At 47.7% G+C, this 25,548-nt stretch overlaps 1 protein-coding gene across 3 annotated transcripts in view; it reads right to left on the bottom strand.

The window, feature by feature from the left end:
• Positions 1–255: 255 nt before the first annotated feature.
• The window catches only part of TMPRSS9 (transmembrane protease, serine 9), an 82,198-nt gene continuing 56,905 nt past the window's right edge, over positions 256–25,548 (bottom strand). For 2 of the 3 annotated variants that reach the window (XM_019550663.1, XM_019550664.1), the window contains 17 exons: positions 24,454–24,581; positions 23,705–23,772; positions 23,048–23,226; positions 22,516–22,557; positions 20,680–20,793; positions 19,078–19,249; positions 18,437–18,711; positions 17,959–18,095; positions 15,397–15,724; positions 14,220–14,391; positions 6,949–7,220; positions 5,978–6,114; positions 4,487–4,862; positions 3,341–3,512; positions 2,571–2,836; positions 1,739–1,875; positions 256–1,275 (listed from right to left, as the gene is read on the bottom strand). In XM_019550663.1, the coding sequence (XP_019406208.1) occupies positions 1,114–1,275; positions 1,739–1,875; positions 2,571–2,836; positions 3,341–3,512; positions 4,487–4,862; positions 5,978–6,114; positions 6,949–7,220; positions 14,220–14,391; positions 15,397–15,724; positions 17,959–18,095; positions 18,437–18,711; positions 19,078–19,249; positions 20,680–20,793; positions 22,516–22,557; positions 23,048–23,226; positions 23,705–23,772; positions 24,454–24,581 (3,137 nt within the window). In that variant the 3' untranslated portion in view covers positions 256–1,113. The remainder of the gene's footprint in view (positions 1,276–1,738; positions 1,876–2,570; positions 2,837–3,340; positions 3,513–4,486; positions 4,863–5,977; positions 6,115–6,948; positions 7,221–14,219; positions 14,392–15,396; positions 15,725–17,958; positions 18,096–18,436; positions 18,712–19,077; positions 19,250–20,679; positions 20,794–22,515; positions 22,558–23,047; positions 23,227–23,704; positions 23,773–24,453; positions 24,582–25,548) is intronic. The other variant, XM_019550665.1, reaches the window with a different exon arrangement.

Consider the following 25,548-nt stretch of genomic DNA (forward strand, 5'->3'; position numbering starts at 1 on the left):
CTCTGGAGGTGTGGGAGAAATTAAGGTGCTGGGTATATGTTATCATGGTGCTTATGTTTATCCTTTACCTGTTCCCTTCTTTGGCCTGTTGGCTTGTGACCCTTACCCGTGATTTCCTATATAAAAGTGGGAACTCCCCTTTGTTTCTTGTGCCAGTCTCTGGGTCTGCAGGGTTGGCACAAATTATGTTTGTATAAGACAAGTTAGGGGTGAAGTTTGCCCTCTGAATATTCAATATAATATATATTCAATATTTATTGGAACCCAACCAGCTTTACTAGCACAACCTTCCAAGAGAGCTACAAGTTGTATGCAACTGGCCTATCCAAGAAACTGCACATGGGTCCTGCACAACTTCATGGTGTGTTAGCTCAAGTACTATACTTGGGAATGGTCCACACTTCAGTGCTGCAGCGTGATGTCTAGATGGAAGGTGATCATGCTTCATACTTGGGGGCTCCACTGAGGATCTTTGGCATTTGTGGGGTTGTGTTTTGGCTGCTTCTGGGGTTGAAGGGACACCTTGCTCAGTAGCTGGTCACTGATTGTATTGCAGTGCTTGAGACATGTACTGGGTCATAACTCTGGACATGGGGGATTTTGTTTCACTTATTTTCCTTATACCTGGCAGATGCCTTTGGAGTGATAGGGTCTACACAGACACCTACTGGCATGTATATGGGCACGTGCAGTAATAATGAACACGTCTGACTGGACTATGCTGCGTTAGCAAATTGCCTGCCAGAAACAGGCATCTCCTGGCTGTAGTGGTGACAATGACGAGTGCTTGTTCCATGTAGCCTGGGTACTTGACGGGCCTGGCCCTTGTAGATAATGCTTCCATCAGGCCTTGGATAGATCAGGCCTCTTTATTTATAGAAAACATTCTCTAGAATCGCACCATTATATGCAAAGCAAGCTCTGATTATTGAATGCCCTGGTGTTGAGACTGCGGCAGGTTGCGCAGCATCAGGTTTGTCCTCCCGTGGCTTTGTGCTGTCTTCATCCCTTCGCAGCATCAATAAAATGTGTGTGGGCTAAGAGGTTAATGCACCAGGTCCCTGGAGAACACTCCACCTTCAACTTCTCCTTCCCTGAGTGGAGACTGCAACTTTACAGCTTGAGGTTCTGTGCAATCCAGCCCCGGACAGCTGTTACTTTGGTGTAGACACCAGGGAAGTATGGCCTTGCACAGCCATAGCCCCAGCTTGTGATTCCAGCGAGAAACCATCTTCCTGAAGGTTCTTTGCATGCCAAGGGGCCACCTGCATCGCCCTGCGGAGAAAGAAGTAAGTCTGCTGGCATCCGGGCAAAAGGAGCCACCCAGTCCTTAGCACCCAGCACCCGGGCTACACTGTGTTCTCATTCCTCGTGTCTACTGCCCGTGAAAGCCGCCTCCCAGGTGGTAGTGGGAGCCACTTCTCTATCTCATTGTTGGTAATGTGGCTCAGCTATTGTGCCTCTGGCTTTAGACGGGAGTCTTACTTGGTGGGATAGAGGCCATGGTAAAATCCTACCAACCTGGAAAAGGAGGGATGGACAGATCCTAGGGGATGCCAAGTAAGTATAGGCTGACCTAGGGAATATCTGGCAAGAAGCAGGGATGGAAGTTCAATCAGCTAGTCAGTGAGGAAACAAGATAGGTGCCCAATGAAGGAGAATGGGCTGAGGGATCTTTGCTAGGAGTCTTGCCTTCCCTGTTCTGCTCCAGGGAGCCCCGTACAGTTGCTGAACTTACTGAACAGCTGTCGACAGCGCCCTGTGGAAATCCAGCACACACCATCCTGCTGCTGATCTGGACGGGGTAAAACTTCTTGCAGGCCTGGTCACCGATTACATTTACGGCTGCTTTTTGCAGTTGTTTGGACATAAAGCCTGTTAAGGGAAGAGGTCACAGTTAGTTTAAGTACCTATCCTGGGATTTAGCTTTGGCAGGAATGAGGTATGTGACTTGGGGCTCTGCAGTTGGTTGTAAGGTACAGCTGGCTTTGTTACCTCAAGCAAGGGCCTGTGCTGGGGGAGCAAGGGTCTTGGGCTTTCTTGCAGAGCTGATGAGCACTGGAGCTGCTAGTCACATTATGACTTTGTTACAGGTAGTTGTGAACTGAAAAGTGCAGAGGTTGAATTGTCAGATGCTACAAGTGCTGGCTGGATGGGGTTGGTATAGGTGGTAGACTAGGAAAACGGATGCACTGTCACTGGATGGGGATGGTTTGAATATCGGTCAAATGAGTTCCATAGGAAAGAGAGTGATGCAAGTGCTAGCCAGATGGTGGTGTGGTCTCTGTGTTTGGCTATTGGGGAGACTTATTGAAGGGTGGGTGCAGTGCAGACATTTCTGAAGAGTTGCATAATGGGTGTGTGGCATGATGGAATAGAAAGATACGAGCAATGATTGCAGAAGTACAATATGGACAATAGCTGGATCTGGTGAGAGAGCACGAGTTGTAGCTGCAAAGGTACAGCTTAGTGAGCAGACGTGGTTAGACACTGAGTTGAGGGCAATAACTAAACATATAAGGTGGTCCTTGTTCTGCAGCAAAGTACTTTTTGATGCCTCTAGCCAGTACCTCCTTCCTTGGTGGAGCCCCAGCCTGTGATGAAGCATCTTGAGCCTTCCCAGAACATATGAGAGTTGTCTGGGAGACAGATGGGTTTGATGGTGCTGGTGTATTTCATAGGTGTAGTTAGCTCCAACAGTGCCACATCGTAGTCCAGGGTGTAGACATTGTAGAATGGGTGCTTGTAGATGCGGTAGATTTTCTCCACCCTCCCATCAATGCCGGTCAAGAAAGGTGTCCCCAGAAAGGCCACCCACATCTTGGGGTCACTGTAGCTGCAAGGGAGAAAGGAGCATGGAGGTTAGGTGGTTAGGTCCAGTGAAGCCAACAGCAGATGTCACATGCCAACTCCGAGACCGCCTGGGTTGTAGTGCACCATAGCAGTACTCGCTGATCTACACAAGGGAACTGTTGCCCTGTCCAGCAGCAGGCCCCTGACTCACGACCGTGTGCTTGGTGTTTGCTGGTGCAAGTCCCCTAGGCCTAACAGGAAAGGCCTAGCACTGAGGTCCCTGCTTCTTTGGAATTAGCTGTGGGCCACTGATACTCCCAAGTGGTTCTGGGGGGGCTAGCAGCCCAGAGCTACCCCCAGACACAATGAGAGGCAGACAGATGAAGGGGAAATGTCATTAGAGAGGAGCTGGCATGAAAGAGAGGGCAGGGCATATAGGTTATTCTAGTGGCCTTGCAGTGGTGGACTGAGGACAGGCTGAGCTGCAGAGGGGAGCTAGTTTTGCTGCATCCTGAGTAGAGATGTAGGAGTAGCTTGTCTGACTTACACATCAAAGCAATGAGCTGCTGAAAGTAGCCACTTTTCAGCGATGAGGACGGCTCCACATTTGTGCTCCTTTCGCCGAAGCCACAGACTGACCTGCCAGGGCCACTCACCCCGAGCTGCAGCACTTCCACCCACAATCTTATTGAAGGCTACAGCAGGAGTCATGCCACAATCTGAGAGAGATGAAAAGGCAGCAGTGAGTTAAGCAGTTATAGGCCCCTGCTCCCTTCCTGCCCTGCTGTGCAGCACTCTCTAGAGAGAATTATGGGCAGAAGTACAGTGGGGTCCCACATACTTGTGCTAGACATTGGTGGGGCGGCCAGGGGCCAGCAAGTGTGCCTACAGGGGATGCAGGAAGGGGCCGAGGTGGGGCAGCTGCTTCTTCTATCACATGGAGGAAACAGTTCTCTGAGGACCTGGATTCAAAGGACACTATGACGGATGAATGGGCTTGGGTTTGTTGGATCAGTTAAGTCATTGCAGAGGACTCTTTCCAGGGCAGGATGTGCCATTCAGAATAAGCTCCTGGTGGCAGACAAGAGGCATGTTCTGGGCCATCACGTTTTGTGTATTGCTGTGCCAGGTCATATTGACAGATGAGCCACATAGCAGGCTGTAGCAGTGAGGAATAGCCTGGGATGGGCTTTTGCTGCATGCATTTTATCATAGATTGCACGTTCTGGATTGGATCTCACTTCCAGCTCCCCTGAGGAGTAAGTATTGTCTCGGTTTCAGGGGATGGAGCCCAGGGGCCCCAAGGCTGAGCCCGGGGCAAGAGGAACTTTGTGGGATCAGGCTTTGGGAGCAAGGCAGAGCTGGGCAGTACTTACTGCAGTTGCGCTCGTCGGAGCCATTGCTGCAGTCGGTGATGCCATCGCACTCCGGATTTGCTTTCCCAATACAGACCTTGCTGGAACATTTGAAGGTGAAGCTGGTACAAGGCACCACTGGAAGGCAATAACCCGTAGCCTGCTCAATATGTGGAACGTGGTGCCTGTGCCAGCTGCGGGACTGGTACACTCCCTGAGAATGGGGCAGCGAAGGGCTGTGACTGAAAGGCCAAGAGCCACGGGACTCTGTCTGTGTGGGTGGGAGAAGTGACTGACACTCGCGTGTCTCCCTGCACCCATCTCCTGTGGGTCATTACCTGGCAGCTGGGTAGGTTTGGTAGGACCACTTGTCTTTGGAACAGCAGCAGTTGCCTTCCTGGTGGTGGTGCTGGTGGTTGCTGCTGCTTTGCTGGTTGTCCTGTCAGCTGGGCTTGTATCTGCTTTGCTGGTGCTGATCCAGGCTGTGGAGCCGGTTGTGGTACAAGCTCTTGTAGGGGCTGGGCTGGGTGAGGTGCCTGCTTCAGGGGCAGGCAAGGGTGAGATGATGTCGAGGATCCAGTCTTTAAGCTTGGTTATCCTGGAGTACACCCCTGGCTTCTTGGCTTGGGCACAACCAATTCCCCAGCTCACAATGCCAGCCAGATAAAACACACCTGGGGTCTCCTCGCAGGCCAGTGGTCCCCCTGAGTCCCCCTGATGGAGAAGCAAGGCAGTGACCTCTAAATGCACTCTCTCCAGGAGAGTCCCCTATAGTGGTCCTCAGTTGGGAGAACTGTCAGGCTGGGACAGCCAGGGGGTCCTCAGCCCCATTTCCTCTCTCTGACAGTGACCGGTGCCAGCTACTGCAGAGGAAAGGACAAGAAACTCCTGTCTTTCCAGATTGTGGCTGCTGATGCCCTGGCGTGCACGCATTTACCTGATTACGCCCTTACAGCAACCAGTGTGCATGCTTTCCTTAGCCATTCAGTGTCCTGAGATCCCTTTGGCCTCAATGATCTTGAGTTCCATAAGGAAACGTGGTAAAGTGGCATTTTCTTGGATACATTTTCCACATGCTTGCTCTCTCTCACTGAATGCCTCTCCTGTCTGGAGGGTTCATGAGGAGTCTTTCACATAACAGCTGTGTCCCTCATCTTTTATTTCTACACCTTTCCACAGAGCAGTCCTACCCTCCAGGCCTCTAATCGTTATCAGCACCATCCACCGTGAGCGGTAGGCACACTGGCTGATGCTTGTGCAGGGAGATCTGTGGTGGAGGGGCAGGAAGGAGTGTCAGTAGCAGTGTCGCCGCGCCTCTTGTGTCAGAGTTCCCCCGAGACCCTCGTCACCATTCAGTTTTTCTCAGCTGTGAATGGAATTGACCTCCGCTCCTGGGTGAGAAGTGTGAAAGGCTTGGAGAGCTTGGGTGGAAGGCTGTCGGGGAACAGAGCATAGCTCTCTCCTCTCCTCTGGCCTTCAGCCTGCCTGCTCTTACAGAGGGCTCAGTGCACAGCTGAGCACATCACCCTGGCATGAAAAACTCCATCTCTTGATTACATCTTCCTACAGTGGTATATAACAGTCAGCCAGATAACCCTGTGCCTGGCCACACTGGGGAGGGGCCATTTTTCCCCTGGCATATCAACTGTCCACACAACTACAGGATCTTGAGTTTGAAGGTCACATGCTAAAGAACAAGAAGCTTTATTTTTACAGTCCTTCTGACAGTGAGGGTTAAACTGCATCTCTCAGTTCTTGGAAGACTGCCTGATTGTCAAGTCAGTGCCAATTCTCCCTAAGACAGGTGGAGCGAACTTTCAGACTCTTACCTGGCATGAATCGACTTTCCCTTCTAGGAAGCCAGCACAGATCATCCTGTCAGTAAGGGAAAAGTTGTAGAGGACGTTGCATGTCTTCTGATCAATGATGCCAACAGAGGCTTTCTGCAGGCTTTCAGGCTTGGTCACTGCATGAAATCAGAGGGATTAACAAGTGCAGGTATGGGGGGAAGAAAAGGGGGGTCATTTGACCAGGGCAGTCCAAATGCAGACCATACTACTGCTATGCAACCTATAGCTGCCTTCAGCTTTGTTACAGAGTGGCAGCTCCAGGCCCCCAATGAACTGTTTCCTAACAGAGGTTAGGAAGTCCTTTCTGGGATCATCTCTAGGCATTGCACTCCCAGACAGAAGATGGGAGCTCCATTCTGTGTAAGCTACAGTCCCTGTCACCTAACATCCTGACATTGGTAGGCATAAACATGTTTAACTTTGTCCAGTGTTTTGGAAGCTCATTCCATATTCACGGCAGCTTTGTGATAGCAGTTAAACTAGAAAATAGGCTCCCTTTAATAGTGCATGTGCCTGAACTTGATCCACATCCCCTCTATAAGGTCTGTCCCCCTTTCTAGCTGTATCAGGTCCAATCTCAATTTGTAATGTCTCTGGGCTAGAACCTTCCCTTGGTTTTTGTTTAAGGCATAGGGTCATCTAGGACACAATGCAGTTAAGTTACAGTGGTTATGGCAGAGCTTATAATGGAGAGGGCTACAAATCTATCTGGCCTTGGCTGTCAGCAGCATTCATGGATCCTAGACAAAGGGTTGGTTTTTCTTTTTTGAGAGGGTTCCCTTTTCTCTCGCTTTTTTTTTGTTTTTACTTCCATGGCTCTTAAGATCTTGTTGATGTATGGCTTTTACTAGTTCCGGCATAGCCTTGGGCCTGTTTGACTTGCACTGATGCAGCCCTTTCTGTCTAATCACTCACAATTTCAGAGTAAATAAATAAAGCACATTGCTTACTGTTGCCTTCTTGGATATTTCCCCATCCAGAAATCATGCACTTCTTGCCAACAGGGAACTTCTGCACAGCTAGAGGGAGACACACAGGCTGGATGTATTTGTTGAAGAGCAGGGGACTTGCCAGTTCTAATACAGCAACATCAAAGTCCAGGATGATAGGATTGTAGGAAGGGTGCTGCACCACTTTCTTTATACTGACTTTCACTGTGTTGCCATCTGCTCCATTTAATGATGTGGTTCCTATGTAGGCTTTGATATATTCCAGCTTTGTCCTATAAGTATATAATTCCAATTGTGTGTGTGTGTGTGTGTGTGTGTATACACACATGCACACGCACATGCACACACCCATCAGTATGATTTCTGAGTCTGTCATAAAGGGTTCAACTGCCCCTCTCACATAAAGAACTGAGAGAATTACAGAGCTGAGAGAGGCAGTTAGCTATGTTAGTCTGAAGTCAGGCAAAAGGCAGGGCAGGGTGGCATCTTAAGAGACTAATTCAGAGAGGCATAAGCTTTCCTAAACTGGTGTTTTCCGACCACTGTGCCATGGCACAATGGTGTGCCATCAGAAATGAACACATGTGCTGCAGAACTTTGCCATGGCAATGATCTATAATGACCTTATAAGTATGTGGATGGGGAATGCCTTGTTAACAGGTGTGCCACAGAAAACTTTTATTTACGTAAGTGTGCCTTGGTCTGGAAAAGGTTGGGAAACACTGTCCTAGATGACAGGCTGCTTTATCACAGATTTCCTAGATATTAGGGCTGTAAGGGACCTTGTGAGCTCATCAGGTCCAGCCCAAAGGGCAGGAAGTCCTCGGATTACCCTAGCAAGATAAGCAACCAAGCATTTCTTAAAGGTATCCAGAATAGGTGCTTGCACCCCTTCTGGGGGGAGTCTATTCCAGAGTTTGGAGACTTAGATGGTAAAGAAGTTTTTCCTTATGTCCAGTCTAAAACAGTCTTCCAGCAGTTTGTGATTGTTAGACCTTGTCTTCTCTTGGATTGCCCTAGTGAATGGACATTCTCCCAGTTCCTTATGGACTTATAGGCTGCCACCAAGTCACCCCTGAGCCTTTGCTTCTCCAGGTTGAAAAGTCCCATGCCTCAGCCGTGGCCTCACCAAGGCTGAGTAAAGCAGGAGGATGACTTCTTGGGCCTTGCTTGAGATGCATCAGTAGATGCAAGCCAGAGTTTTATTTGCTTTGCCAGCTGCAGCATCACATTGGTGGCTTATGTTCATCTTGTGGTCAGTCATGACCCCCAAGTCTCTTTTGGTCATGTTGCTAGTGAGTGTAGCACTGCCAAGTCTATAAGTATGATGCTATCAGATGCTATGTTGTTCAAGAAAAGATGTGTCAACAGGAGAAAACACAAGATCTGACTGGATAAAATCCTCCTGGGTGCATCTACATGTGCATTAATGTGTGTTACTTAGTGCTCATTAAATCTAGTACCTCTGGGCACCTATACATGTGACAGACCTCTGCTCCGACGCATGCTAATTAGCACATATCAGAGCAGGCTTGATTAATTGAGTCTGTTGGAGCGTGCTAATTAGCACTCTCCAGCCACCTCTGCATTATATGTATTCAGCATCCCCGCATTTCAAAATGGCAGCGGGGGCACTTTAAGTATGTCGAACGAGCTTTAGTTAAAGCGTCCTCACCACCATTTTGAAGTGCAGGATGCTGAATACATGTGACATTGGGTGCTTTAATTAAAGCAGCTCTCACATCCACTCTAAAGCACCGCCCCCACCATCCTGGTGCACCTGTATAGATGCCATCCATTGTGAAGTACTAAGAAAATGCACATAAGTCTGTCTTAGTGTGCATTAACTAAAGGGTGTGGTTTTTAAGTGACACAATGGGCATTAGCTTATTTTGATATGCTTTAATGCACATTAAAACAAGCTAATACACATTGGAGCACATTTGTAGATACACCCTTTTCTTGACCGCATTGACGCAGAGGAGCAGAAGGATGGCCAAAATGGGAGTCAGATAACAGGGGTGTTCGATACAGAATGCTTTGATGAGAAAGAAGCAGTCCCTGTTCAGCCAGGGTCAGTGTAATGGTGTTTTATGTTTTGTCTGTTTTATGGTATTTGCTCCACTGAAAGGAAAAGATCAAAGATAGGTGTGAATCCCTGAAAAATACAGGTTTATGTAATTGGGTATTTACACATAAGAATAGACAGTTCAGTTGCAAGGGATGATCTGGAACTGAATACTGTCTGTAAGGAGCAATAGCATGAGAGATCAATATAAGGTTGAAGAGGATGTTGATGGGAGCAGGTAAGAATCGCTAAATCCATTAATTATTCTTCATCTAGTAACAAAGGATACAGCCTTTTAGTCACTGACAAGGATAATGAACAGTTATGCTTGGCTGGGCTAGTTGTTTAAAAAAAGTAGAAGTTCAAGTGATCCTCATTGTGCTTCTTTCTGCCACAGGAAAGGGAAGGAGAAAATGGGGCAAGATAATGAATATTAATGGATAGCTCAGGGACTGGTTCTATTGTGAATGCTTTAAGATCTTTGACCACTGGTAGGTATTTATGGATAGGAGACTTCTCTAGGTATGGGCTCCACTTGAGTGAGGAAATAGCTTTCTGGGATCAAGTTTGGCCCAAATGGTAAGAGCTCTAAATTAAGAATGGGGAAGAGGAGGGGGGAGGTGGATGGGAGGAAAGAATGGAAGGAATCCACAAAATCTCCATATTTGGAATAAACATAACTGCAGGGTAACCAGGATGGCCCAAGGAGAAAGGGTACCAAGAAACAGGAAGGTTAAAGGAAGGCATCAACATAGTTGGAAGTAGAAATAAGATGGTCATATACATTCTAATTGGAAACTTGGCTACAGTTATATGAAAATAAATATTTTGCACCATCTGTTTTATTTCCCAGTCTCCTTCTATTGAACTGGAATTCCTTATTTGTGATACAAAACTGGACATTATGTGTGACAAGGTGTCTTGTGTCAGGCACATTGCATTCTACTCCACTCCCATGGTTAGTAGTCCTCAGTAACATAGCTTCCCCTCATCTCTGCTAGCCAGACTCCATGATAACCCTGCGCTGCCAGTGCATTGGGACATATTCTACCCACCAGTAGCTCAACTCCCCTCAAGACATCCAATATTTATCAGTGTCCCTGCACTGAAAAATGGCAGGAGTAGCACTTTAATTTAAGCTCATTGAACAAACTTTAGTTAAAGCGCCCCTACTCCCCCCCTGCCTACCTCCCCGTCCGTGCCTTGCCATTTTTCAGTGCAGGGACGCTGGAGTCTGCTGGAGCACGGTAATTGCCATGCTCCAGCAGACTCAATTCATTGTGTCTGCTCTAACGTGCTGTAATTACAGCATGTTAGAGCAGCCTCCCTCCATGCGTATAGGCGCTCATTGTGCCTGGTCTCTGAGAAAATGGGAATATTGTTCAGAAAGACCACTGTAGACTGATCCAAGATGTCCTGGAGGATGTCACTGATGAAATGCTGGAAAGTGGGAGAAGCAATGAAGAATCCAAAGGGAGAACAAGTTATTCAAAATGGCCATACCAGGTGCGGGAAGTAGTCTTCCATTAATCTTCCTCATGGATATGATCCAAGATGTATGCTCCCCTCAGATCCAACTTGGTGAAGATGTGCAGATACTCCAAACTTTCAAACTTCAGATGAGTGAGCTTCTTTTGGCCTTGAGAATCTACATATAGGTGTAGTAAACGATATTTCTTTTTCACAGAGAATATGGGGGCACCAGTGGACAAAGTAGATGGTTGAATAAATCCCTTCATAGATTTCATAGACATCAGGGCTGGAAGGGACGTTGAAAGATCATTGAGTCCAGCCCCCCCGCCCCAGGGGCAGGAAGGCAGCTGGGGTCATAGGATCCCAGCAAGATAAGCATCCAACTTGCTCTTGAAGGTGTTCAATGTAGGTGGTTGAACCACCTCCGCTGGCAGGCTGTTCCAGACCTCGGGGGCTCGGACAGTAAAGAAATTCTTCCTTATGTCCAGCCTGAAACGGCCTTGCAGTAGTTTATAACCGTTCGACCTTGTCATCCCTTGGGGCGCTCTGGTGAACAAATGTTCCCCCAGATCCTGGTGGTCACCCCTGATAAACTTATCGGTGGCCATCAGATCACCCCTGAGCCTGCGCTTTCCCAGGCTAAAGAGCCCCATGGCTCTCAGCCTGTCGTCGTAAGGTCTGTTTTCCTGACCTCTGATCATGCGCATGGCTCTTCTCTGGACTCTCTGAAGTTTCTCCACATCCTTTTTGAATTGTGGAGCCCAAAACTGGATGCCTCTGAGCACCCACACGCTGCCACTGAGAGAGAGTATTGGGATTATGGTCTGACCCAGTAAATTACATTTCTTATATGCTCATGTTTCCTGTCATTGTAGTAGTGGGGCGCTGATACTGAGGCACTTACGCAAGAAAGAGTGCAGTTAGCTTTACTTATTACTTCTTCCCATTGGCAACTCATGTTCATTTTGGAGTCAACTATGACTCCGAGATCCCTTTCTGCAGTTGTGCTACTTAGGGTGGTACCTCCCAGGCTATAGGTGTGTTGATGCCCAGTCTTCATAATCATGGTCTCTTCCCAGTGCCTGGCAGCAACAGAGACCTGGATGTGAGTGAACTAATTGAAGTTGAATCCAAAAATAACAGTGCTGATGGAGGTGGATGGACTGCTTGACCTGGAGAGGATTAGGACACCTACAATTGATGGGGTTCAGCCTTCCCTGTCACAGTTTCACAGCTTTGAGTACTCCAGTTTCCTCTGTTGCACCTGGATCTCTGAGAGTGGCATTGGCCAGGAGTGCCTTTAACCAACTCCATCTGGTGTGAACGCTGCAGTTTTTCATAGATGTTAGGGTCAGAAGGGGCCTCAGCAGGTCATAATTTCGTTCAGGCTTGGATCTTGCCAAGATCACCTATGCTTTTGTAACCTTGAGGTTAGACTACTGCACTGTACTGTATATGGGACTGGCCTTGATGACCACCTGGAAGCCACATCTGGTAAAGAATGCAGTTACTCGCCTTCTGATGGCAGTGGGTCTCCAGGAGCACATAACTCTAGTTCTCTAAAGTCTGCACTGGCTCCCAGTCGCTTTCTGGGTGTAATTCAAGGTACTCATTTTGATCTATAATGCACTAACTTGTCTGGCCCTGAATACCTAAGAAACTAGCACTCTGTCGCAGTCCCTGAGGGCAGCTGAGAGCAGTCTCCTAATAGTACTGTCAGTGCACCACATTCACTTGGTGAAAACACATGCAAGTTCATTCTTAGTAGTTGCTCCTAAGCTTTGGGACTCCCTTCCCTTTGAGGCCCACCAGAGCCTGAGCCTGGACGTGTCCCAGAACAGTTGTAATAATTTTGTGTTTTTTCCTGGTCTGTGTTCATGTTTTTATTCCACTTGCTTATTCTGTCTCTTACTGTGAGCCATCCTGAACCTTGTTGGGAAAGGTGGCATGTAAATCAAATACATAAGCAAACATCACCATCCAAGGAAGGTGCATAAACTCTGAAGAAGCAAATGGGCAGTAGCTTGACCCTAAAAAAGGTTTTGTTTGTCTCCCCAGTGAAGATTATTTTAGTTTAAACTCTGAAGTATAATCTTCATCTGCCTTCTGAGGCTCCTTGTTTGTACTGACTGTTATAACTCTGTAGAGTCTTGGTACCTGTATAAAATGCCCAGTCCATCACTGAGTCTTACACAATTTCCTGCAAAGACAACCTGTGGCAATGAGTTCCAGTCTAACCGGGTGTAACAGGAAAAGGTATTTCTTTTCACTGTAACTATTTTAATTCATATCTAACAGTTTCACAACTCTCCCCTTGAAGATCTCAAACTGATTTTTCCAGGCTAGCCATCATTGTATATACTTTTGTGTCTCTTACTGTCTCCTATTTAAGAAAAACAGTCTCAGTGTCTTCAATCTCTGTTAACTGGAGAGTTTTCCTGGGCTCCAAATCATTTTTGTTGTCTTTCCCTGCACTCCCTCTACTTGTGCAGTATCCTTTTTTAAGCGGGGGTGACCAGCCCCGCACACAGTGCCTATATAATGGCATTAGAATCTTTCTGTAACATTTTTTATCCCAGTAGTTCTCAACCACGGGCCAGATCTAGCCTGTGGAGCGGAGTCATCTGGTCCATGGGGCTCTTCACAGGTCCAGGGATTTGGCAGTGAGGGAGTGGTGGCAAGCAATTCTGCCAACACTCCTTGCCACCAAATTTCCAAGTCCCGTGGCCTGCAGGGCCGAATACACATGCTGGATTAAACACACACAGCAGCTCCTCTCTGGATCAGGCTCATAGGCTGACCCCATGCAACTCATCTGGCCTACAGCCCAGAAAGATTGGGCGCTGCTGCTCTGTCCCACTCCTTATGCATCCTAATGTCCTTGTCCTTTTTTTCCATCACAGCGGCATACTGAACTGTGATACTTATTAGCTCAGGTCCACCTGCAGCATAGTTTAAACTCACTGGAGTTTAACTACAGTTACTTTAAAAACCTGGGAGATGTAGAAAAAATCCTTTCCAAAGTACATTAATTTATTGACATTGAACTTCATCTTTCGTTACATTACCCATTCACCTAGCTTGGGTACAGTTCTCTGAAGTCTCTTGAGGTCCTCTTTGGTTGTTACTAATCTAAATGATTTTTGCATCATTTGTAAATTTTGCCCTCTCACTGGTATCATTCTCATTGACATCCTGCCACGCTTTTAGCTTCTCATTCCCTGGAGTTTCAGACCAGCAGAGACTTCCTATGCATGAAGAAGGGTGACTGCGCCCAAAAGCTTGAGAAGAACTTTTTTCCAACTACTCAGTTGGTCAATAAAAGATATCCCATCTACCCAAAGAACCTTGCCTGCCTATGTCCTTAGACCAACACGGCTACAACCAAAAACCCAGCCCTCTCACTAGTAACCCTCCTTTCCTACATCATTAATACATGTAGAAAATACTCAAGGACCTATTATGGGTCCTTGAAGCACTTGCTGTTAATCATTTGTCACAATGAAGCTAGTGATGAATTCCTGCTCTCGTCTCCAAACCATGACATCACTTTGCCCCTTACCCCACGACCACCAAGTAACAAGAGCTAAGTGAGTTGCTACGAATCAGTGGTGCTGCATGACTGCAGACTACTGCAGGCTCCAGCAGACTGTGTGACAATAGCTGGGCAAACAGGAACAAAAGCACCACACACCTCATTTTCTCAACCCCAAATGAGACAGGCTCTTACTGATTGAAACAGTGAGCTGCTGACAGCAGCCAGCGCTCTCCAACGATGGTGGCTCCACAGAAATGTCTCGACCCTTCCTTCAGGCTGACTTGCCAGGGGATCTCTCCTCTGGAAGCATTGAATCCTCCCACAATCTTATTTGGTTTAGAGAGACCAGGTCGTCCACCACATTCTGAACAGGAAGAAAAGCACAATTTGTCAAGATGCGTCTGGCTCTGGGGTCAGCAAGCAGCTAGTTTAGGGCCCTGCTCACCAGTGAGACCCAGCAAAGCAGTGTTGGTCAGATAAAGGCCAGTTCAGGGGCATTTATCTAAGCTTCTGCCTGCCAAATTTCCTCATCCTGTCAACAGGCTTCCTCCCCTATCCCCATCATCTCTGCCTGTGCTTAGTAGATCCTGCAAGTCATTTTTTTGCTACTGCTGCATGCTGGGATATGTCACGGAGGAAGAAGATCCTGCAGTTCCAGTGGTCCCTCATCTTGATTATTTTGTATTGGGAGTTATTTCATTAACCACCCTCACCTGGAGAAGCACTCAGAGTCTGCCTTCCTTATCAGAGGCAGCTACAAGGCTTCTGGGAGTTAGATGCCACATGAGCTGAAAAAACATCTCAAAGATCTGTCTTCTCTTGCCCGGGTGGAAGTCGCTGGGATTCTGTAGACCTACTAAATCCCTCCCATGTGCAGCAGTTGGCTTTGAATCATCAGATCTTCCAGTGATAAAGACAGACAGGTACATGTAGAAGAGCCACAGTGATGCACAGTGCCCCTCCCAATGTTACTGCACGCATGGAGCAGGCAGACTGTTTCTCAAGTGCTAAGGATTGCCAGTGGTGCTGGCAAGATTTTAATACATTTGTGGCTTCCAATGTGGTTTCTAAAGTCAAGCAGTGACCAAATACAGACACAAATGACCCTGCACGTGCAACTGGCTGGCCAAAGCCCCAGGATGCTATGGACTGCTTTGTGCATACAGCTCGTTAACTGCAGAAGTCAGGGTTTCCGCCAAACTCAGACTGCTTTGCATAGCCGAGGGTCAGATGAGCCAGCCTGATACTTTCTATTGCACCAAATAGAAAAGGGCTATTTCAGTTCATTGAGGAACAAATCCCTAAAAATCATGCCTGTCTTGACCATTGAAACTAGTCAGAGAGATCGACCATTGCAGGAGCACGATACCTTGAGGCCTAGCAGTGGTAACTGGCTTGCTAGTGCTTGGGGTTGAGGAGATAGTGGAGAAAGCTCTAGGAGTGCTGGTGATGCTGTTGCTGATCCCTTCAGTGGTGGCAGAACTACTGTTGGTGCTAGAAGATGATTCTGGGAGGGTGAGTGCTGTGAAGGCAGGGGAGGCAGAGACAGCATCGAGGATCCAGTCTCTGAGCTTGGTCACCCGGGCATAAACTCCTGGTCGCCTGGCTTCAGCACAACCGATTCCCCAGCTCACAATGCCTGCCAGGAAAAACTTGCCAGATGGTTCTTCACAAACCAGGGGGCCACCAGAGTCACCCTGCAAGAAAGAGTCCAGACTAAGGCACCCGCAGCACTTCCATGAGTCAGGGTGTGACAGAAGCCCCATGTCTGAACTCAGCAAAGCAGCCATCATTTCCCCCCTCTTACTAGATTTTAATCTCTGTCCTAAACTGCTGTGCAGTGTTGCTGAATGCTGTTTTAGAGCTGATGTGTCCTGTCTCAGAGATGGCTGAAACATTTCAGTTGTGGGCAGAGGATCACCTAATATGTTTTCAGGGTTCTGTCTGGATGTGTAAGTAGAGGCACTTGCTTGAGGAGTAGCCAAACTACCACGTTATCAAACAGGAGCTATCAAATCTAAGACCTTGCTGCACACGAAGGGTGAAGTTAGCATTGCAGTGATCTGGGACAATGAGCCCCCACGCCCACCAACCTTGTGATCGACTAAATTGACCCTCTACTCATAGATTCACTTAGATCTTCAGCACCCGGCATGGTGCTCACTTGACTGATAATTGGTGTTAATTTTTTTATTGCACTGCACATCCAAGCACTCAGGATTTCAAAGTGCTTGACAGAATGGACACCTCTTTTTGTTTTCTCTAGCCGCCAGGGCTGGACTCTGTGGTTTGTTAGTGGGATATTATTGTAGGAGGACCTATGCAGCAGTTGTCATGAAGCTGGCCCTGCTTAACCGAATGGGATTCCTGAATAACTGGGTGCATCTACAAGAGATCCTGTGTCACCGTGGCAATGCACTATGGCAACGTAGTGTTGGCAGGTACAAACCATGATGCCACAGCTACGTCACTGTAGCGACATGCTCCCTCATTATAATTTGTCCTTACAGTGATGTAGCGGCTAAAAACAACCATGCGCTGCCGGTACAGCATAATGATGGCTGTTACTGTGCCATCATTTAGTAGGAAGTACTGAATGATGGTGCAGTAACAACGGTGTCATAGGGGCACATGTAGATGTACCCACAGAAGGGTATTTTTTCTTTTACAGTTTTCCATGCTTTAAGTCTGCTGGTTTCCTAGCTGGTTCGCTCTCTCTTTTCTTTTCAGCTTGGTATATGATAATATTTCCTCCCTTCCAAAGGTTCTACCAGCGTTAGCAATGAGAACTTCCTGGCTTTTTCTTTCTTCAAGTACAAACAGCGCCTTAGATGCCAGCACTGCTTCAGGGAACGGAAGAGCAAAACACAGTGTCAGATGCTGCAGGACGCAGCATCTTTGTTTTGCTTTCCAGTGCTTCAGCAGCCAGTGGAATTGTTTTTTTATAAACATGAATATTTACATGTAGCTGGATTTTGCCAGTCTGGGCATTTGTATATTCAGGGTGGGTAGAAGCCAAAGAGCCTGGAAGCTTTTCTTTGTATTAGGTATATAGAATAAATCAGTGGTGGCCAACCTGTGGAATACAATCCACAAGTGGCACAGGCATCCGGTGGATTTGGTATGCAGCAGATCGGGGAGGGGCAGAGATCAGACCGGCATTTGGGAAGGGAAGGGGATTGGAGTGGCAGTCAGGAAGGAGGCGGGGATCGGAGCAGCACTCAAGGAGGGGATGGGACTTGGGGTCAGTGCTGGCTCAAGGGTTTGTCCCTGCTGGGGGTAGTTGCCACCAAATTCAGCATTGTCATGTCCCAGTGGCAATGGGATTCAGCAGCACTGAGTGATGGGAGTGGTTGATTATTAGAGTGGCATTATCTCATACTTTGGACTTAACTTTTGATATTCTTGTCAAAAGGTTGACCCCCACTGGAACGGGTAATGTCATCCTCAAATAGCATTGCCTGGTGAAAGCCTCTAGACCATTCACAAACTTGACAACTTGCCCCTCTGCCACCAAGGTAGGTCTACAGCAGTACCTTAATGCTACACGTGGGCAAACTGAAGCGAAAAAAAAAAAAGTGAATAGACTTTACCTAGGAAACAGAGTTAATTAGTTGAAGACCCAGGAATATAATTCAGGAGTCCTGGTTCCTAGTGCTGTTCTCGAACCACTAGATGACAAACCCTTTCCTTCCACTTCTTTGTTTTTTACAGATGTAAGCTCTCACCAGTCATCCATCCTGTGTGGCTGTGGAGGGAGCTGACAGCTTTGTGGACCTCACGCTAGTAAGAGGTGATGTGTCCACGGTGTCATGGAAACTTGAGTCTTTAGCTGCCCAGGCACAGTACTGTGTCTGTTTTAGCAGCAAGTGGATTTATTTTTTTTATAAACATGAATATGCAACTGATACTAGGAGAGGTCTTCTCTTACCTGGCACGAATCGATTTTCCCCTCCAAGTAGCCAGCGCACACCATCCTGTCAGTGAGGGCATAGCTATACAGGCTAGAGCACAACACCTGGTCCAGCAGCTCCACTGTCGCCTTCTGCAAGGTCTCTGGCTTTACCACTAGCGGAGAGAGACAAGGAAATAAACTGTTCCTATTCTTCAGCCCAAAGGCTCATGCACTACTTGGCTGCTCTTGGCAGGTCAGCTCAACTTCAACACTTGACCCACAATTCAGTATATCATGCACCTTCCCCCCAGCCTCCCCCCAAACCCTCTAGTTGCTCTTTTGTGGTTGCTCCCCTCCACAACTTCTGTGGGTGTGTTACCCTCCTTTCCTTCTCCATGTTTCCCAACTTCCTGTCTTCTCACTGTTCTCCAAGTACCCTTCCACTTCATCCATTAGCCTTTCTGAGGTGCCCCATGCTGCACCGTGCACACCATCCCGAGAGAGCATTGCTTACAAAAGTCTTCCTTAAGGTAGCCCCAGCCAGAGATGAGACACTTCTTGCCAGCAGGAAAGTGGTGCCCAGCTCCTGGTAGGCACACGGGCTGGATGTACTTGTTAAAGGCCATAGGACTTGCAAGCTCCAGCACAGCCACATCAAAATCAGCAGTATCCGCATTATAAGAAGGGTGTGTAATTATCTGTGCAATGCCAGCTTTCACAGTGCTGGGGTCGAGGCCGCTGAGAGAGGTGGTTCCTGCATAGGCAGCCCAGACTTTTGGGTCCTGAAACCTGAAATGCATACAGCAGGGTTGTGCATGAACTCTCCCCCCATGTTGCCCCTTGATGGCCTGCTCATGTCAAAAGGAAGACATTTAAACAGCAGTAGCTGTTGTGCCTTGAACTGGAACTGGCACGTGAGCCTTGAAACCCCTCAGATCACTGCAATGCCAGCATGGGCCAGAGGATACATATGGGCTTGGGGTATGGATCCAGCTTGCTAGTGGGCTAGCCTGGAATGGCAGTAAACGGGTGATCAACTGAGATGGGCCCACAGTCTCTTTTAGCTTGGTGAGAGGCTGGATATTGAGATACAACACCAGTTTTTCTGCTAGTTGAAAGTGGGGTCAAATTAACTTGCTAGTGGTGGGGGCTTACTCATTAAAGCAGTGAGCAGCAGACACCAGCCACTTCTCAGTGAGGATGGCTGCACCACAGAAATGCTCGTTGTTTTCCCTCAGGCTGACTTGCCACGGAAACTCCCCTCTGGAGGCTTTGGAGCCTCCCACAATCCTGTTGGCTGTCTGCATGGCGGGTCGACTCCCACAGTCTGAAAGGTAGAAAAGCCCATGTGAGCCCTGGAGACTACTTCCAGTGGGGCCAGAACAGGTCAAGCACTTCAAACATATCCCAAGCGGAGTTCACTGGGGCAGGGGAAAGGTCTGCTTTGCTTGGTGATGCTTGTGACTGCCGCAGAGAGTGAAGCCATTGCTGACACTGTGTTGGAAGGTGCAGGCTTCAGACTACAGTCAGAGCTATTCATGGAAAGGGGCGGCTGGCTAAAGAAGCATCCACAGAGTGGGTTGCTGTGATTAGCCTTGCAGCTTGGGATTCGTGAGTAGAGGCTTTCTCACTAGGAGCCATGCTACAAGTTACTCTTGTCCAGGCAGGGCATAGAAAGATGTCATTGAATCTGCACCCTGTAAAAGCTAAACATCATGGCAGCTGCTCCAAGTAACCAGCCGGGGGATGCAAGTAACCAGCCGGAAAATGAGCTCCACTCAATCTGACTAATGGGTGTGTCTCAGTGAGCATGTCTACATGAGACATTTACTGTGAGGTAACCTAATAACACTGCACAGTAGCATACCAGTAAAAACCTGTGCTAATAAGCTACTGCACAGTGTTATGAGACTATTGCACAGTAACTGCCACAGGAGAAAGCCCCCCATGTGCTGGTGCTACTGGGCAGTAAGTGTAGTTATTGTGCATTCAGTTAGTACTTCATTAAGGAAGTACTAAACTAAATGCTCTGTAATTACAGTGCATTAATGAGCACATAGATGCACCCAGTATGTTTCTAACACTAACTCCAGTGAGTTCACTTGCTGTGATTTGCTGCCTAGCTTCAGATGCCATGTGTGTTGGGTAAAGTCATGGTTATAGTGAATTTTGGCTCTAGGGACAGAGATGGAGTTGCACTTCTTTTTCAACCCATAGAGCAGAACCAATCTGATCCAGCTTTCCCTTCACTTTGCCTTCTCCTGGGCCTCAGCCTTGCTAGACAGGTTCATTTGGGTTGAGAGAAGTGTTCACTCTTGGACCTTCCTTTTGACACTGTCAGCACAGGTCCACCGTGCCAGTGTGATGGGTGGCTTCTGTGTTCGGGACAAGAGGACTTGAGACATCTATATTGTCAATGAAAGGCGGTATCAGGGCATGGCTCTGCCTGATGCTGCACATGTCCCACTAAGCCTCTGCTTTAGTGTGTGGGGGCAACAGGAATGCTCACTGCTTTAATGGGGTATGGGCTATATGAACTATTCATCCTTCAGCTTCTTCAAAGTAATTTCTTATAAAGAGTTGCCTCTACTGAACAGGACCTGCATCTTCCAGAGACACTGTCTATGCTGGATATACTGGACACCCTGATTTTCTGTGGATTCCTGACTTGGTCCTCACATACCCACACAAATGACTGCAGTTACCATGGGCCCAGAAGACCAACCATTGCCTGATTTATACAGTAGGAGGACCTACCACAGTCTGCCTCATCAGAGGCATCCAAGCAGTCAGCATGGCCGTCACACTCTGGGTTCTCTTTCCATACACACTGGCTGTTCTTACAAGCAAATATATTTCCAGGGCAACTTCCTAGAGGAACAGGAAAGAGATGGTTAACTTTACCTGTAAACATTCAGTAGCCTTCAAGAGCCTTCTAGCCAAGGTGTGCATGTATATGTGGAGGGCTAGAGGGGATACAAAACAGCCAGAGACTATCTTCGCACAGAAATCAATGCCACTGTTAGGAACTGCTGAGGAAGACATGAAGTGGATGCTTAGGGAACTTCATGATTAGGGCTTCAAGGAGTAAGGAGAGACCATATCACTGAGCGCATCTACATGTGCTATTAATTTGCATTAGGCTTACTGCGCAGTAAAATACTGCACAGTAAGCCTTTCCCAGAAGCATGTCTACACATGCACCCTGTTGGGAGCAGATCTGCTTCCAATTGGAGCAGCCTGATACAGGACTGTTTCCCTCCCTGCTCTGCCTCCCTGCAGCAGCCAGGGGAGCTCCAGGCTCCTCTGGGTGCTGGCCTGGGGTCTGGCAAGGTGCATGGGGTTAGTTCTAATGTATGTGAGGCCAGGAGAACTTTCCCAGCTGCAGTAGCAGCTGTCTCCTGGTCCCATGCACATTGGGAGGGGACCTGATATGCACGAGGCCAGAAGACAGCTGCCCCTGCAGTGGGCTGAGCTCTCCTGGCCTCATGCCTATTGGGACACACAGCTGCCAGCAAGCCCCCTGCCAGGTGGGGCTTCCCTGCCCAGCAAGGAGTTCACAGGGAGCTGCCTTAGGTGTGGGGCAGGTGCTGGTGAGCTTCCTGCCAGGCAGGCAGGTATGGAACTGGCCAGCAGCTGCCCACCCCCCAGAGCAGCTCTGCACAGAGCTGGCAGCGCTGGAGGGTGAGTGGGGCTGGGAACGCAGTCCTTTCCCACTTCCCGGAACTGCCAGCTCTGTTCTGTACAGAGCTGCTCTGGGCGGGCAGCTGGGAGTGCCCAGCTCTGCAATGGGAGCTGGGGCAGGGGCCAGAGATCTCAGTCTGGGTTCTGATTGGCTCCTGGGGGGAGCCAGGAGCTGAGCAGTGCCAGGACTAGGGACAGAGAGATCCCTGTCCTCTGTCGCTCCCTGCTGCCTAGGTTAACCAGGAGCAAATTTGCTTCCTGTCAGCATCTATAAAGGTACTAGCTAAGTGCACTGTAGATTAATTTACTGTGCCAGCAGCTGCTACTCACAGGTACCTGGTGATGCCTTACTGTGCCGTAGATTGTTGTACTGCTCAATAAAGTGTCTTGTGTAGATGCACCCACTGTGTACAATGACTTCTCGACTGCCCTGAGGAAGGGCACTCTGCCAAAAGGTCATATAAGATTTCCCCCAACTATGCAGCTGGTCCAACAAAAGGTACCATAAAAAAAATCCCTTTTCTCCTTGCATATTTTGTGGTCCATCACAGGTACAACACTCCAATCCAGCTACTATTCTTCATTGTCATTGATGATAATTGCACAAATTGACCTTCCTCTTTACCTTCTCCTATGGTCCCTGTTAGAACTGCAGGTGCTGTACCAGGGACAGGTCTTTTCTAGACTCTTGGAAAGATCAGAACCCAGACCTTGATCAGGGTGAAGGATTGCAGTCATCTCAGTCTCTGTCACAGGCCCTGGGCCTGAATTCCCTCAGCATTAAAAGAACCTCAGGGCCTGGCAGGAAGAGGCAACATCATTGTGCACAGGGACATAAGCTAAGAAGGGGCAAACTCTATGGCAAATGCTGTATGAATTTGTAGACTGGCTTTGGGGCTTCTAACATACCTGATTTCAATTCAATTCCATATGGTGATGCCTCGCTTGGTCCTGTAACAAAATTGAGAGAAGAGAAATGGAGAGATGTGGTCTGTGGCATCACAGACTTAGCCTTCTCCTGCAGACTGGCTGGGCTCTGGCTGGGCCTTGACTCTGACCAAGGGCTTGTTTGCTGCAAAGTAAAAGCTCTGCTGTTGGGGAAAGTCTGCTAAGGTTCTGCGTATCTAGTGCTCCTCTGCTTAAGCAGCTCCCATACGAGTCCTATTTTTCCTTCCTAACACAGGGAATAAGGAAAGCCTGGGCTTGGCAGGGTTCTTGTCATGTTTATCCTGTGGGTACCCCTGTGTAATATGCAGTTCTTGCCATGGCTTTGTGACTGACATAAGGGAAGGAGGAGCAGACTGATCAAGCTGGAGAAGATGACCAGTAACCTTTGTCTTATATCAGCCCTTGTTCTACTTAATGTTTTCTTTGGCAACATTGCCACACTCAGGAAGTCAGCTTGCTTTTGTGTCTCTCGGTGGGGAAAGGAGTTACTTACTTGTGAGAAAGGCTGAGGATATAGTCCCATAGGTATCCAGAGGGATACCCTGTTTGTTCAGTGCTTCTGTCAGCCCACGTGTGAGTGCCTCTTCCTCCAAGCTGGAACTCAAAGGTTGGGAAGCTTGGTGGATGAAGCGGAGACGGAAATGGACAATCACACTGGAGTTTCCATTCCTGCTGGAAGAATCAGTCACTGTGTATGTGCCTCTGGGCATGGTATAAGGAGCAGCTGAGAGCACAGACCTTGCCCCTTGTGCCATAGCACCAGAGCTTCCACAGCAATTCTTGTCTGGCGGGCTCAGAACAAGTTGGGGTCTTGCTTTATAAATATTTTTTATTCAATTTTTTTGACCAACGTATTTATCAAAAGATGTTGAAAATGTGATCAATATGATTATCCATATTTTTCTTTGACCATAGATTTAGTTTTCATTACGCAACCCCCCCCACCAGCTATTTTGATCACACTTTCTATAAGTTTCAGTTAAAAAAATCTGAAGACTTTAAATACATTTAAATTGCCAGTTTTGATAAAAGGTCAGTTTTTGACATACTCCTTCCCAATATCTTGATCAGTTGTTCACCCAGACCAGGCTCACCTGGCCGCAGTACCCCAATGCTGGCTGTAATGGGAGACAGAGCATTACACCCTCACCTGTACTGAAGGATACTGCAGCTAGCACAGCTCCCCTCCAGCTGTGAACTCCGGAAACTGGTTAGAAACTGCAAGGCAAAGAACAGGGATCACAGTGTTACAAAAACCCCCAATAAAACATACATAGAGAAGGGAAAACCTTAGGAGATGGAGTTTTTGAAAACATCTTATTGTGTCTGTGAAGATGAGTAGAGTTCTTGAGCCCTCTTGCCTCCATGGTAATTTAATCCTCTTTCCTTTTAGGTCTAGCTGGCTTTTTCACAACATCGCAGCATACTGCATTTCCCATATTAAGACAAACTACTGGGCTCTAAAAGTCTTGATCAGGCATCCTTGGCCATCTCTCCTTTGCCATCATCATTCTGTGGGCCAGCTCAGACAAATGCTGGCAGCCAGGGGCTCCCCGTGGTCCCAATGCCCACCCTGCCTCCAATTCTACGTTTGCCTATAATTATCCTCAGTACTTTGTGACAGGGTCACTGCATTCAATGGGCTGAGGAATTCTAAGTGGGACTTTTGTAGCTCTACATTTTTTCCTTAATTTACAGCGGGAGACAGAGCTAAATGATGAGAGATTCCTCACCTTCCCCTTCTAGGGCTGTGTGCGCGCCCACAGCATCCCTGCTCTCTGTGGCACTGTGACTGGTGCCATGGCACTGCACTGTAGATGGCAAGCTGAAACATGCATGTCAGGCTGAATGTTTTGCCCCTTTGGTGGTTCTGGCGACACTGGGCAGGTTCCAACTCACCAGCCTTTCCAGAGTGGGGGTCAGCGTTCGGTAGTAGTCCGAGGTCTCCCTTTGTAAGCTGTTGTCATACACAATTCCTCTTAGCTCCACAGTGTGCTCAAAGCTGAGCTCTCGTGTAGGATGACAGGCTGTATAGAAAGGGCAAGGTTTCCGCAGGGGAGACATGCAAAGGGTACTTGAAAGTTGATAAAATTTAGGACTCTGGTCTGCTTCTAGCTCTTGTAGAAGGCCTGTTTTTAGAACAAGACCCTCCTTCACAAATCCTCACGTTGCCCTTCTCATTTTCTGCTCTTCTACAGCACTTATCTCTGCAGATCTTCTGTTGATATCTCAGAAGGTCTATGCATGTAGGAAGAGCAAAGGTCAGGGTTGGGATGCCCCATGTGGACACGAGGAGAAGTTTGCTCTAAAGTTTTAGTTAATTTGAATGTCAACAATAATGGATTCGTTTCAATGTTGGGAATGGGATAGGGTGTATCCAAGAGGTTAAAGGCATCAAAGAGGCCAAAAGCCTAAATACTTCTCTGCAAAAGGGGTGTGAGTGCAGCTGAATTCACAAAAAAAGGATTAACGAATATGGTAAATGTTTTCCATTATTGATCTAGCTTCTGTCACACACAAGGATCTCTGCTGATCAGACTGAATGTAACAACTGTTATACCAGCAGCAACATGTTTATAATAGAAGTGTATAAAAAAGAGATCAAGGAGTAGCCTAGAAGCAGTTTTTATTTTCACTCCCAAGACCTGCTTTTCTTTTCCCATTGAGGAAGGAAATAATCAGTGGAGTCTGGAACATTGCAACTCTCTTGCTTTTACAGTTCTGCTATTCAAACTTTCTTTTAATTATCAAATTGGTCCCATATTAATGAGCCATTCATGCAGCTACAGATTGGGAATGTGCTCCCTGCACAGGGTAGATACAGATTTGTTGGGACACTGAGACCACCTAAGAATAGGAGTGTGCTGCAGCAAGTTCTCCCAGATCTCCCGACTGGGAATAGCATCTAGAAGATGGGAATAGCATCTAGAAGGTTAAAGGGGTGGGCAGATGAGAATAGGATAGGTTTCAACACTGACAAGTGCAAGGTGCTGC

This window comes from Crocodylus porosus, unplaced genomic scaffold (genome assembly GCF_001723895.1).
Source record: "Crocodylus porosus isolate Cpor-Errol unplaced genomic scaffold, CroPor_comp1, whole genome shotgun sequence".
NCBI classification, from domain to species: domain Eukaryota; kingdom Metazoa; phylum Chordata; order Crocodylia; family Crocodylidae; genus Crocodylus; species Crocodylus porosus.